General features: G+C 39.7%; 1 protein-coding gene across 1 annotated transcript in view; it reads left to right on the top strand.

Annotated features, from left to right (window-relative positions):
• The window catches only part of AOX1 (aldehyde oxidase 1), a 71,323-nt gene that overhangs the window by 9,255 nt on the left and 47,239 nt on the right, over positions 1–14,829 (top strand). The window contains exons 2-12 of the mRNA XM_033112007.1: positions 2,313–2,370; positions 3,894–3,990; positions 7,067–7,175; positions 8,926–9,052; positions 9,370–9,431; positions 10,385–10,474; positions 11,120–11,200; positions 11,812–11,956; positions 12,339–12,431; positions 13,256–13,407; positions 13,598–13,691. Coding sequence (XP_032967898.1) covers positions 2,313–2,370; positions 3,894–3,990; positions 7,067–7,175; positions 8,926–9,052; positions 9,370–9,431; positions 10,385–10,474; positions 11,120–11,200; positions 11,812–11,956; positions 12,339–12,431; positions 13,256–13,407; positions 13,598–13,691 — 1,108 coding nt within the window. The remainder of the gene's footprint in view (positions 1–2,312; positions 2,371–3,893; positions 3,991–7,066; positions 7,176–8,925; positions 9,053–9,369; positions 9,432–10,384; positions 10,475–11,119; positions 11,201–11,811; positions 11,957–12,338; positions 12,432–13,255; positions 13,408–13,597; positions 13,692–14,829) is intronic.

Here is a 14,829-nt window from a genome sequence, read left to right as displayed (position 1 = left end):
TGGCTATTGGAATTCTAGCCATTTCATCCCTATTTCAGGCAGCAGGAAGGAAGAAAGGGAGAATGCATGCTGGGATAGACAACCAACAGTTCTTCCACCATTATTGGCACAGCCTGTGAGAAATCATCCCTTCCTCTTTAGCAAGTTCTCATAGCAAATTGTACATATCATGTTCAGGTTTTTCATTAAATTAATTAACATTTATTATGTCCCTATGATATATCACCAGCACCTAGTTCAGTGTTTGACACAAAGAAGAACAGCAGAAAGCGGTTTCTCTCAATGATTAAGAGATGCTTATACATACGCAAATAATTATGATGCAGGGTAAAACATTCTGTGAAAGATATTGGCCATGGGGCACAAAGAAGGATGGCTACTTGGAGCAGTGTAGGAAGGGTATATTAGATGGTAGCACCCCCCAACAGGAGAGGATATTTGAGCCGGGCTTTGAATGACATACAACGTTCTGTCAAACTAGAAGAAAGGGAAGACTTTCAGGACAGATGGAATCCTGTATGTAAATGTAGCGAAAGATAAAGGTCCATGCACTGCTGTGGCCAGTTCTCTAATGTGACTGGAGTTCAGATACGTGGGTTGAGTGGCAGGATATGATGGGCTGTTGATCAAAGAGGCCTTGTGAGCTATGCCAAGGAGTTTGAACTTCTTGTGTTCCAGGAACTCTTGAATATAAATGTACCTGAGGCCCACTCAGTGTGCTCATTAACGATGCACATTTTCTGGTTCCCTGTCCCAGATATTCTGATTCCACAGGGTTTCACTTTAACAAGTAGCCTGAGTGGTTCAGGAATTCCCAGCATGGCGGTTTGGCAGCCAGGAGCTCATGCTGAATTTAGGCAGATACAGGAGATGATCAGACTTGGATTTTAGACAGGTAGCTCTGGTAGTGTTATAGTACAGAGGGTAGGTGGCTTGTGGGTGCCGAGAATGGAGGCGGGAGACCTGTTCGGCAGCTGTTATAATTGCTCAGGCAAAAGGTAATAAGGGTTGATTTTGGAGAATGGCAGTAGAAATGAAGGGTGTTTAGAGAATCATTTTGGATGTGTAAGTGGCAGGATTTGGTGAAACTGATTATGACAGGTTGAAAGAAAGAAAAAGTTGAAAATAGTTCAGATTTTTAATCTTAGATGACCTAGCAGATGGCAAGGCTATTAAACAAGTTAGGGGAAAGAAAGGAAGAAGTTTGGGAAAGAAAATGAAGAATTCCACAGTTCTCCTTGTACATACACACACATACACACACACATACACACACACACACGCACAAAACGACATCTTTCTTAGTACTATATTGCAGACTCCTTTAGGGCACAGACCTGACCTTAGGGCCCCTAAAGGTAATTGGCACATGTCTCACTTTGCCCAGCATATGGCCACTTAGAATTGAGGGTAAGGAGGCATCCTTAGAATAAGCATATGTTCCCCACCACCATCTACTTCCCAGAATGTGAAAGAGGAACTCTCCTGAAATCGTGAAGCAAATCGTGCTTTTATTCATGAATCTAAAAGAAATCCAAATTTTTAATCAAAAAAGAGAAAAGTTGATCACTTTGGAAAACAGCCAATCATGACATTTCATTCATGCCCCCTCACGTATGCTCTGTTCTGCTATGCTGCTAGGCTGCCCACACAAACTGCTTCTTAGGGGTGTCCTTGCTTACCTATCTTTGTATCACTTGGCATATCTGTTTTCTCTTCTCCTTTGTTTCTTTGATTTGGGGGCCATGGTTGGTTGTGATCTCTTCCTGGAAACTGTAATTCTTTGAAGATGATAGGCAAATGAGTTTTTAAAGAAAAAAGCTATATCAATTTCTCAGAGGCTATTCTATTCCAGCAGTTCTCTCTCTCTCTCTCTCTGTCTCCCTCTCTGTCTCTCTCTCTTTCTCTCTCTCTCTCTTTCTCTCCCTCTCCCTCTTCCTCTCTCTCTCCCTCCCCATTCTGTTCTACTTATTATCTTTTCCTTCACCTGCTTCAGACTTTTTACAAGAAGTTGGACAGGAGTCACTCGTGTTCCTATTATGAGAAAGAACCACTACCTTAGACAACGGTGAACGGTGATGATTCAGGAGCAAGGACAGTGACAAAGTGGTGGTGGGTTCATGACTTAAACTACATTAAGAGAGGTGATTTGTGTATCACAGATGTTCCTTCAGCATTAAATCAAGTTGCAAATATGAGTAGAATAGTTAAGTAATATGCATTGCCATCAAGTTAACATAAGCCTACCAATGCGAAAATGACACTAGCTCTCAGATTTGTGTGCATAACTCTTATTTTTCCTTCTGGTACAGGTGACAGAAAACAATGTCGATCCTGAAACAATGCTGTTACCATATCTGAGGAAGAAGCGTATCCTTTTCTTTGCTGTGTGTGTGTGTGTGTGTGTGTGTGTGTGTGTGTGTGTGTGTGTGTCTGATATCCTCATCAGGTGAAAGAGCCATACTGAGTCATATTCCCTATTATTATGGTTTTATGTTCTCCTTTGAGAAAGCCCTACATCTTAGTTTTGTAGCAGTGCATAATTGCAGCTGTCGGAAGAACCAAGTTCTTTGCAGTCTCTGTTTTGGCACTTGATATATTGTGTAAATGGAAAAACTAGCAATGGGAATGAAAACAATGGATGTTAAAAGGGCTTAATTAAAGACTCTGTAGAATTAAGAGTCGCAATATTGACATTCTATATTTGAGGACTAATCATGCTCATTAAGAAAGAGAGTACAGAAATCTGAAATGAAAATAAGAACAATGAAGAAATGGAACGTGAGAAGGTTGCCTCAGAAACAACTTTCTAAACCAAAGTCATCTAAGGAAGGAATTCTTAGCCTGCTATGCATGAACTCTATGGGCTTCTAGAGTTCTGTAGACCCACTAAGTTATATGCAAAATTACATGACCATGGGAGTTTGTAACACTTTTTTCCCCTGGAGAGAGTAAAATTCCAAGTACACATCTCAAAAAACATCAATAAATATCTTCTGGAAGTCATTCAAGATCTTTGGACATAAAAACAATGAACACTGATTTTGTGGTTATGCATGGCACCAATGTGTAATATTTAAGATTTGGTTCGCTTGTGAGTGACAGAAAATCCTAAATAGCAGTAAATGGCATGCAGTTTCTCCTCAAGTTCAGAGATGACTAAATGAGGTCGAATGATCATATCTGAATTCCAGAAAGTAGGAAGAAACAAAGGATGAAGATGCAGGAACCCTTCTCTTTTTGAGGATATTTCCCTCCTGGAAGTCATGTACAGAACACTTTTGCTTACATCCCATTGACTAGCATTGTTAATGGCCCCATCTAGCTACAGAGGAGGCTTTTAAAATGTATTTTTAATTCTGGGCAACCATGTTTGTAACTAAAAATTGGGGTTTCTATTACCAAGGAAGAATGAGACAACAGATATTGGGGAACAACTAGAAGTTTCTGCCGCCAAGAAGCAGAGAGACATATGGCAAATGTGCATAGTATGGCACAAATATTCTAAGAATTACTTACGATTTGACAGTTTACTGTGTATGCCATCAGAGACACAGATAAAGTTGAGAACAAATGTAGAATGTACTCATGCTTTCAAATACTCAAGCCCTTATATGTACAGACTCTTCCTTTTCTTAGTTTGGCCCAATTTTTGGCAACCTGAGATCCAGTTGTTTTGAAACGGAGGAGACTAGATATAACATACACATGGAAATCAAGAATTTACAAGATTCTAAATAATAGCAGCTAAGACATACATGCATCATTTGATAAGTATGTATTGAACTTTTTTCTATGTTTAAGAGTCTTTGGTAGTGTTGTTTCTGAAGATCAGCGCTATCCTGGAAAGAAAATTACGGAAAATGCATTATCCTTAATTGTGCTTCTTCCAGTCCGACTCACAGGAACTAAGTATGGCTGTGGAGGGGGCGGCTGTGGTGCCTGCACGGTGATGATATCACGATACGACCCCATCACCAAGAAGATAAGGTACTTACTGGGCAGCAAAATCCAGATATGATTGAATTTTTGTACTTTTGAACTTTGTTTTGTTCCTGTGTGTGGTAAACATGCATTGAGCACCTACTATGTGACTGGAACTGTGCTAGGTACTGGGGGCACAATGATGAAAAAGACAGACAGGATCCCAGGACTGTGAATGGATGAGAAAACAATGTACCATCAATTAGGATAACATATGGTCAGAGAATCCCCTGGTGAAGTTGAAAGGCTGTCTGACTCCCTGTGCTGACTGGGGAGGAAAGAAAAGGCTGACAAGGCAGTGAAGAATGACGCCATCATCACGCTCTTATATTACAGCCTACTAACTGATCTCCATGCTCACACCCTTGCTCCATGTAGTGCGTTCTCCATATGTCAGTCAGAGAGATCTGTTTCAAGTATAAATCGGATCACGATACTCTCCTACTTAAAAAAAATCACCAATGCTGTCCAATGACATGTAATGTCTCTTTCATGTTTGATATTTGTCTTTCTTCAGGTTTGCCAAGTTTCTTGATCTGTGGGTTTATATGTTCTATCAGCTTTGGAAACTTCTCAAGCCATTATCTCTTCAAATATTTATTCTCTCTCTCTCTCTCTCTCTCTCTCTCCTCTCCCCGCCCCTTTCTTTTTTCCTGGGACTCCAATTATGCATATGTTAGACAATTTTACATCATTCCACAGATCTCAGAGGAGGGCAAAAGATCTGAGCTCTGGTGAGATTTCAGAGATCTGCCTGTGTTCCACAGCCAAGCCACCTGCTTCCTGAACTCTGGGACATACCTCCCTGCTTTACAGCCTGGCTGCCCCCAACTTTTTTTTTTTTTTTTTTTTTTTGGTCACTAAGTAGTTCTCTGTGCTCTCCTGTCTCATTTTCTATGCTTTGGGCGATCTCTTGCAACCGTGCCACCTGCCTTTAGTCTCTGGAGGGTGGCAACTGCCCTACGCTTCTATGAAGCCTGAGTGCTTAAAGTTTTCTCTTGGTTCTCCTGCTCTCTCTGTCATCCTTGTCTAAGAGCCAATGTGCGTAGAGAGTTTCTTTCAGCCCCAATATTCAGCCTCCCTGCCCTTATATTTAGGGCATTACCCTGAGTACTCAGTGAAGTCTGGGGGCGGGGAGAGTTTGGGGATAGCGAGCCCAGCTTTGTATTTTAATTTGTTACATCAGCCCACATGTAGCTATGAAACGTTTGGTGAAAGTTGGTCTGGTTTCCCCATACTCCTCTCTAACTAAGGCAGATTTCTTCTCTCTGTCCATTTCAGTTGGAGATGTGAACAGTTTTATCTATTCTGTCTTAAGAAGGGCTTGTACTTGATGGAGTCTAGTTCACTTAACGTTTCTTCACATACTCAGTATTTCATGATTTAAAAAAAAAAAACTATATTATGAAGCTTATATGGCTTGTTTTGGTTTTTTGAATGAGAGTAAAGGCCTCTTACAACTTTCTACATCTGAACTGAAGGATTTATTATTGCCTTTGGATCAATATTCAGACGCCTGTCCTTTACCATCACCTACCTTGTTCCTGCCTGTCTCTCAGCTTTGAATCCTATCATTCCCCCTGTATTCACTATGCTCCGGCCTCACTGGCTTTCTTTCTGTCCCTCTTTCTGCCCCGAAACATCCCAAACTCATTTCTGCCTCAGGGCCTGTGTATGTGTTGTCCCTCTGCCTAGAATGTTTTCTCCTACAACCTTTCATGTCTAACCCCTTCAGATGATTCAGGTTTCAGCAATTCTCATCCCTCCCTGCTCACCCCTTAATAGCCATCCCCCTCCTCACCTCTGCAATTCCCTATTCCTTTAGCCTATATGAATTTATTTATAGCACTTCTCACCATCTCAATTTATGCATGTCAGTATGTATTGTCTATGTACATAAGTATTATCTAGCTTCCTTCCACTAGAATATACACTCTACAAGGGAAGGGATTTTACCCAATGAATCCTAGCATCTGGGACTCTGCCCGCCCATGCAAGAACTATTTACATTTATTTATAAGTGAATACTATCCTTTTGATCTTTCTTTTGCATATGGACATATGGAAGCATACTGCATAACTGTTTAGAACCTGTATATCTTGCTTAACTTCTCATGAATATTTCTTGAAAATAATAAATATTTAATGGTTGTATACATTCCATTGTTTGGGTATACCAAAACCAAGCCCCAAATAGTGATCACTTAGATTATTTTTAGTTGTTCATTATCATAAGCAATGTGGCAGTGATGTGTGTGTGTGTGTGTGTGTGTGTGTGTGTGTGTGTGTCTATTTATGATACATCCATAGAGGTGGAATTGCAGGGTATATGCGTCTCAGAGATTTTTATGCCTTCCAGCAAAGTGTCTCCCAGAAGAGCTCTGTCAATTTACATTCTCATCCAACAATACATGAGTTTCATTTTCCCAAAGCTTTGTTAATAATGCATATTACAACTTTTAAAAATATTTGTCCTTTTCTTTGATAAAAATGGTGTTTCTCATTGCTTCATTTGAATTACTGTTCATTATTTTGAAGTTGAACATATGTTTTATGTATTTATTGGTCATTTATAGTTCTATTTGGTAAATGAGAACATTTTAGAAGTCATTTTGCGTTGGACATTTTCTGTAGGTTGTGGGATTGAGGAGTTCTGTATCCCACATCCTATTTCTTCTTCTGAAGCACAATTTCAAGTTCACTTTATTCTCCAATGAACCCCTGGCTCAGCACCTGCCTGGATGATAGAATATGCCCTAGGTGATTAACCACAGGTGACAAGAGAGGAGAATGTCAGCCCCTCATTCATGAGAAAATACAAAGTTAGTGGAACCTGTTCTGGAGTTAGAATTTAGAGGTCTAATTTGAATCCTGTCTCTGACACTCCAGCTGTGTCCCTGAGCAAATCACTCTGACCTTCAGATTCTACTTTTATAAAACGGGCAGGAGCTAAGGATACAAATATATATTCAAAGTCTGAGAAAGTATACAAAACCTGTCACAGTAAATGTGCTCAGTGAATACTCCCTCCTCTTTCCCACTGGACACAATATAATTGATGCTTCTCTTTTGCATCCTGAAGACATTATCCAGCCAATGCCTGTCTGACCCCTGTCTGTTCTCTGTATGGTGTTGCCGTCACAACAATAGAAGGCATAGGAAGCACCAAGACCAGGATTCATGCTGTTCAGGTGAGGGTGGGCCTCTGCTTCATGGGATTTCTGTGCTCTGAAAACCATTAATGACATAATGAGCCCCTGAGATACATACAAGAGAGCGTTCTGGGCCCCGCTGCTTGGTCAGCCAACAGATGAAACCAAGCGGGGACCAGGAGTGAAACCTGGGCCGTGTGGGTATTTGGGACTGACTTCTTGGTAAGATACTTTCGGAAAACTAGAGAACTTCCTCTTTTTTAAAGAAAGCCCTGACATCATTGGGTTTGTTTTCTATGTTCTAATTAGATAGGACCTATCCATCTTATATCTTCCAAACTTATAAAGAAATGAGAGCCCTGTGCATTGAGGGATATAATCTTCTTCTTTTTAACAATACAGTGGGAAATAATATGATTTTAAAACTGAATGAGAATCTCAGCTACCAAAAATATTTGTTAAATTTAGGATTTGTTCAGAAGACAGATGAGAGGAATTGTCAATGAATTTTGAGGCTTTTCTCTGAAGGCAGCATCCTGTTAGAGCTTTGCCTCAAGTGAAAGGGCACCTCAGACGCCTGTCTCAATTATTTACACATTGTCCATAAAAATGCTGTGGCTACTTGTTTTTATCTAAGTTGATGAGCGTCAACTAACTTATGGAGAGAGTAAAAGAGGGAAAAGATAGGGATGACTGAAAATGGCCAAACTTCAAATTCCCTCGAGTTAAAGGAATCTTGGGTTCTGTTTATTTTCTATGAAACCCCATCACCTAGAAGGAGTGAATTCTGCTTGATACCCTTGTGAAACTTGACTATTTAGAGGCTGTGAAAACACCCTTTCATTTAGCAACTGCTGCTGAGTTCCTGGTGACGATGTAGCCCGAAGACAGCTTCCAAAATGGGGTTACACTTTTGAAGTTAGACTCCAAATAGAACATGTTTGGGGAGAGGGGGGAAAGGTTCTGAAGAGAAATGCCTGTAAAGACAATGTTTCCTTCTTGATTGTTCTCTGCATTAATGATGGCACTTTGTAAACAAACTTCTAGGTGTTAAAGCTTTATGGCAGTAGTGGGCAGATAAAAATAAAAGCACTCAGGAAATACTTGGAGTTTGTTTTTGTGTGTGTCTTTTTTGGTTTTGTTTTGTTTTTTAAATTATATATATATATAATAAATATATAAATATAATAAATTATATGTATATATAATAAAATAAAAAATAAATGAAAAGCTTGGAGTTATTTTTGTTTTTGTTTTTCCCTCAACTTGAGTGTAATCCAGTTCATTTCTCTGTAGGATTTCCAGGGACCAACCTTTCAACTCAGTGATTCCCGTTTGGGACTACAAATTGAAACTACCTGGGAATCTTTATAAAATATAAGTCTGCGCCCAAGCCCCAGAGAGTCTCAGTCAATTGATCGTGGGTACTACTTGAGCCTTGGAAATTGTACGGCTCCCCTGGGGATTCTGAAGGCTGAGAACTTTCTTTTCTCTTCTTTTTTTAAAATTTATTGGGGTGACAATTGTTACTAAAGTTACACAGATTTCAGGTGCACAATTCTGTAAGAGAACTTTCAGTGGAGCTCAAAATCTGGTGAGGACTAGTAATCACAGCCACCCAGCCCAAGACAGGGAGAAGCCGAGGATGAGAAGGATTTTTCTGGGGCCTCTCCTCCAACTTGAATGTGCATATGAATTGTCTGGGAATCTTGTTACAATGCAGGTTCAGATTCGGTAGGTCTGGTTTGGGGCCCAAGATTCAGCATTTCTATCGTTTCTGTGCTTCTAGGAAAGGATGGCCAAGTGTCATGGCACCCAATGTGGGTTCTGCACCCCTGGGATGGTGATGTCCATCTACACGCTGCTCAGGAACCATCCAGAGCCCACTCTGGATCAATTAACTGATGCCCTTGGTGGTAAGTTATATGTGTGTGTGTGCTTTTTAGATGACGATGACGACGACGGCAAGCCTGATATTGGACATCTACCTTGTGCCACACACCGGATTAAATGCTGTATAAAGATCATCTCATTTCCAGTTTGCAATGGCTTTATACATCAACCAAATACCCCAAGTTGCTGATGAGAAAAATCTGACTTTGTAGGTTTTAGGTGGACTGACGTGTCACATAGGGCTTCCTTCTAGGATGAGGTCCTTATTTCCATCATGCATTTGGCAGTCTGTGCCTCTCTCTGGGTTTCTTGATTAACAGAGCTGGGTTTTCTCCTTTAGGTAACCTGTGCCGTTGCACTGGATACAGGCCCATAATTGATGTATGCAAGACTTTCTGTAAAGTGAGTAGAAAAGAACATACTATTGAGTATAATTTTTTCCCTGATGAAACAGGACAGTAAGGATTGTCAGATGTGATGTGGGTAATAGCCATTGTTACTGATACAGGGCTACTTTTTTCTCAAGGTCTGTAATAGTTGTTTGTTGTTTGATCTTGGGCAGGGTGCTTATCTTCATTCCCTAAGCTTGCCCTGGTGGTGACATAATGGTCACTAAGCCCTTTGATATTGGCTGTGGGTTCGAAGGGGTCTTTCCTGACCTGTTTGTCTGAGCCAGGTACCCTGGTGCTCCTGCAGCCTTCTGTGCCAGCCCCGTCACGGCGTCAGCCACACTAGATGTCACTGCCCATTTGCTCTTCTGTCTATTCACCAGACAGCAGTCTGCTTAGCAGTAGGGGCTGTACATCTCCAGAGCTGGTCACCATTCACTGATTGAGTGGGTACCACTCAATCAATGTTTGATGAATTAATAGATTAACAAACAACCTTGAATTGAGGGACATAAGATTTTCCTTTGAAAGTTAAACTATGAAGTCAGTGCATCATAAATAAGAACAGTGATAATAATACTTGTTAACATTTATTGTTAGTAAACTATTAATATTAACCATAAACCATTGTTAATATTTATTGCTATGTGCCAGACTTTGTTATAAGATTTTTACTATGGTGACAGTAGTTAATAATGCTGTGTTGTATACTTGACATTTATTAAGAGAATAGATCTTAAGTGTTCTTACCACACACATACACAGTGGTAACTATGTGAGGTGAGCAATGTGTTAGTTAACATGATGGTGGTAATCATTTAACAAAATATCATATGTGAAAGCATCACATTATATACTTCAAATACATACAATTGTATTTATCAATTACACCTCAATAAAGCTATAAAATTCTTAGTAGAATCAGCAATAAAGTCCTGGTTATTTGTTTCTTTTTTCACCCACTAGACTTCTGGCTGCTGTCAAAGTAAAGAAAATGGGGTTTGCTGTCTGAATCAAGGGATAAATGAATCACCAGAATTTGAGGAAGGAGATGAGGTTAGTGAAATGTAAATTTTTAATAAGAGTTTCTCAGACATGAGCAGAGACCAACTTACTTTCAGGAAGAATAAATGGCTGCCCACATTGATTAACTTGAGGTGTCCCCTCTCCCATTCTCACTCCATCTGTTAAAAAATAAAATAAAAATCTAACAGCTTCATCCCTCCTTCCAGATATTACTCTTGTTCAAGTCCAGCTATTTATAGGAGAGAAAACACATTGGTATCTGAGTTTCTCTTAGTTTAAAAAACAAACAAACAAACAAACAAACAAATAAAAAACTTCCTTCAAGTCTTTTATCGAGGGCCAGAAGCAAAGTGGAGAGGTCTGAGGGAGAGGGAACAACAGGTAGTGATAAGAAGAGGTGGCTGTTCCAGAAAATGTTTTTGTTCTTTGCCGTGTCTGGTGTTGCTTACTGGCTCCTCTGCTTTCCCCAGACTCCAGAGAAAATGTTCAGGATGTGCAGAGCTTTGGAGGCTCACTGACATCTGTCAGAGCCCTTCCTTGACTTAGAGCCCAGGGATTGTGGCGGGGCTGCTGCTTTGTTGTCTCTCTTCTTCTGACCTCATTCCACAAAGAACTTAAAGTACTGTAGTTAGAGTTGCCTGATGACAATAACTTCTGGTACTTTCTATTTTTAAGATAAGTCTAAAACTCGTCTCAGAAGAGGAGTTTCTGCCATTGGATCCAACACAGGAATTGATATTTCCTCCCGAGCTAATGGTAAGTAAGACAAAGGTGAGCTCGTCCTAGGAGAATTCACGGTGAAATGGCAGGAAGGGTATTTGTTTATGGATCCTCTCAAAAGCTGATTGACAAGTAGGCCATCTGTCATCCTTAGCCCAAGGTCTAAAGAGTAGGACCAAAGCAGAGATGAGACAATGACGGTAGTGTCACCCCCAAGGAGATAGTGGAATGCAGTAAGTAGCAGGGAGTACCTATAAAAAATGTTATGAAATGACATCATAACATTTGTAGATTCAGACATGTTTTCTATTATACTTCCAATTTTGCTGAGTGTTATTCTTCCATAGAATGTTTTGACAAAGTTAAGCATGTTAAAATATTTTTAAACATTGAAATGAATTCCTTTGAGATATAAAAGCACCAAAAGGAGACATATTACTAGAACAGTCTCTCCGGAAGGAGTAAAATATTGTCATATTTTTATTCTGAACTCTGATTCCTAGTGAAGCAGCTTTACTTTTAGGTCACTCTTATTTTAGTTTTAAAAACGATCTGTATTTCCTGCCTCTGTTCCTACAAAGATAGAGCAGAAACAGGTAGAAATGTTATCATTAAATGAGCTCGAATCCCTGTTGCTTTTTTAATAGATAATGGCTGAGAAGCAACCACAAAAGACCAGGGTTTTTGTGGGCGATAGAATGATGTGGATTTCTCCAGTGACCCTGAAGGAACTTCTAGAAGCTAAAGTCAAGTATCCCCAGGCCCCTATTCTCATGGGGAACACCTCTGTGGGTATGTAGAACCCCAGGGACTTCTTATGAGGAAAAGCACTTTGGGGGAGAGAACCTCATATATGCATTTCTAAGGAAAAACAGTCTGAGATGCTATGTTTATTCATGGCGACTTGACTTCGTCAGCATTGCTCAAGAGACTTGCACGATTTCCATTATGAAAGAATTCCTATTGCCCCTCATCTGAGCAGTGCACAGTTACACCCAGGAGGCCTGCTCCATAACAGATTAGGAGCCAGAGAGAGATTTGGCAGTGAACAGACCAGTAGAAACATGCAGTTTTTATATATTTAAAGACATCAGTTTTCATCACATTCTCAAAATTTAAAAGACAGTTAGTCCCCTTTATCCTAGTCTTATTTTTTTCTTTTCTAACCCTTTAGGGCCTGATGTGAAATTCAAAGGTGTCTTTCACCCAGTTATAATTTCTCCTGATAGAATTGAAGAACTGAGTGTTGTAAACTATGCATGTAATGGTGAGTTCTTAAAGACCCTGTTTTCTTAGTTAAAATGCATTGATCAATTTATTTCCTTTGCCCCGCAGATAAGCAGAAACAGAATTATTTCAAATTATAATATACAGAGATTCTCTTCTTACCAGAATAAGAATGATAACATTGTGGAGGAAGCTCAGGGAAGAATTCTCTATAATTATATGAGCTACTAATTGTCTGAATAGTCAGATTTTTACTAAAGAACTTTCTATGTCTGCCGTATCCTAGAAATGTAACTGTTCAGTGAAGGGTGCTGTGCTAAGTGCTGGATAAAAGATAAAGATGAATACATCACGGGTTTTGCTCTCCAGGAACACAATAATAAGCAAAGCAAGTTTATGTGTTAAGCAGCTTACAGATTGGTTTTTTTTTTTTTTTTTTTTCATTCTGAAAAGGAAGTTGATTTAATGACAATGATGAGAAGCAATATAAATGTGGGTTTGGAGTTTGGCTCTGGAGTCTAATTCTTGACTGTAAACACTTAGCCAAGTTACTTAACCGAACCTCAGTTTCTTCATCTGTGAAATAGGGCTAAAAATATCTCAAAGTCTAGTTAGGATTCAAGGAGATGCTGTGGAGTGTTCAATGTAGTGCTCGATACAGTGAATGTTCCAAACATTCAGCCCCCTCTATCACCTCTATCACCATCACCACCTCCTCCATCACCGCCATCACCACCATATCCACCAACAAGCAGGGCAGCATGGATCCAGCATAAAGATCCCATATCTGTATTCTGAAATCTAATGGACATTTCCAGGTCAGCAGCGATCGCAATGCATTATTTACAAATGATTTCATTTCAGGGCTGACCTTAGGTGCCGGCCTCAGCCTGGCGCAGGTGAAGGACGCCCTGGCTGACGCAAGCCTAAAGCTCCCAGAGGAGAAGACGCAAACGTACCATGCTCTCTTGAAGCACCTAAGGACTCTGGCTGGATCCCAGATTAGGAACATGGCTGTATGTATTTGAGGACAGTAAACTGGGGTGTGTGTCCCTTGAATGACTATCCCTGACGAATCATAACATTTTCATTCTTTTGGAACAGGCAAAAAGAGTAGTTCTCCAAAGCCTTGCTTAATTCTTATTTTATCACTTGTGTTTTCATAATTATCCAACTGGACGGAAAATAACTCCTTATTTTAAACAGTCTTTAGGGGGCCACATTGTGAGCAGGCATCTAGATTCAGATCTAAATCCTCTCCTGGCTGTGGGCAACTGTACCCTCAACTTGCTTTCAAAAGGTAAGTGATAGCTCCTTCTTGGGGGTAATTAAACCTACTTCTCCTATGCTTTGTCTCACTGGAGATGCAGGAAGTCCAGTTTTGACCGTGACTATTCTTTATAATATTAATAATTCTCTCTGTTGTTCTGACTCATGGAAAGTTAGTCAGTCTGGTCCTAATTCCACACACTCCCAATGTCTTCATCTCTTTCTTGTTGAGGACTTGTGCTGGATAATTTTCCCTACTGGTCACCAAACACTGAACACGCTTGTGGTGGTAGTATCCTCGATGTAATCTGACGCGTGGAGAGAACTACAGGCTGTTGAGATGATCGGGTCCCTTGGTTGAAGACTTTCTCCAGGTGGTGCAAGAGGGTGGTGGCACCCACATCACGTTGTGTGCTCATGCTTAAGTTGTCTTTGGTGGAAGCCTACAGACTTTTTTCTGTTGAACAATGGTTGGGCTTCATTTTATGTTTATTAGCTTGAGTTTTGTGTTTGAAACTAAGTTCGGGACTTTTAATTTATTTCTCTTATTCCAACTTGGTCAACAATTATTGGGAATTTCTAATTGATCCTCTATAAATCTGTTTTCATTTAAAAATATGGACTAGATTTCTATTACCTGCATTGTGAAATACCTTCTCTACATATCATCTAAATCACAAAATTATCTTAAAGAGGAAGATTTGCATTCATAGTTATCAATTTAATTAACATCTCTTTTAAAAATCATATAATGAGAAAGAGGTTTTGTGATGTGAATATAAAAATAAAAAAACTTCTCAGTTTTCATCCCAAAGTCTTATTTCTGTTTCTCCCTCCAATATATTGATTAAGGAACAGAAATTCTTTAGTTACTAGAAAAAGATGTAAACAAAAAGATATCACCTCACTACTATAAAACTTCATTAAAGACAATTGATTTATTCACTACTGTACCTCATAAGGGTCCCAGTTATAAACAATAAATGTTTGTTGAATGTCTTCATCAGAATATCAAAAGAGATATTACTACTTACTTCCTATTCACAAAGCTCGAGATTAATTGTGCTGTTCAGGAGGAGGACTGCTAAGGTCCTGTTCTTCCTGACCTCTGGGCTACTCTGCTAGATATTTTTATGTATAAGCAAAGAAAGCAAAACAAACAAACAAAC

This window comes from Rhinolophus ferrumequinum, chromosome 8 (assembly GCF_004115265.2).
Source record: "Rhinolophus ferrumequinum isolate MPI-CBG mRhiFer1 chromosome 8, mRhiFer1_v1.p, whole genome shotgun sequence".
Classification (NCBI taxonomy): domain Eukaryota; kingdom Metazoa; phylum Chordata; class Mammalia; order Chiroptera; family Rhinolophidae; genus Rhinolophus; species Rhinolophus ferrumequinum.
This window is presented reverse-complemented; position numbering and strand designations above follow the sequence as displayed.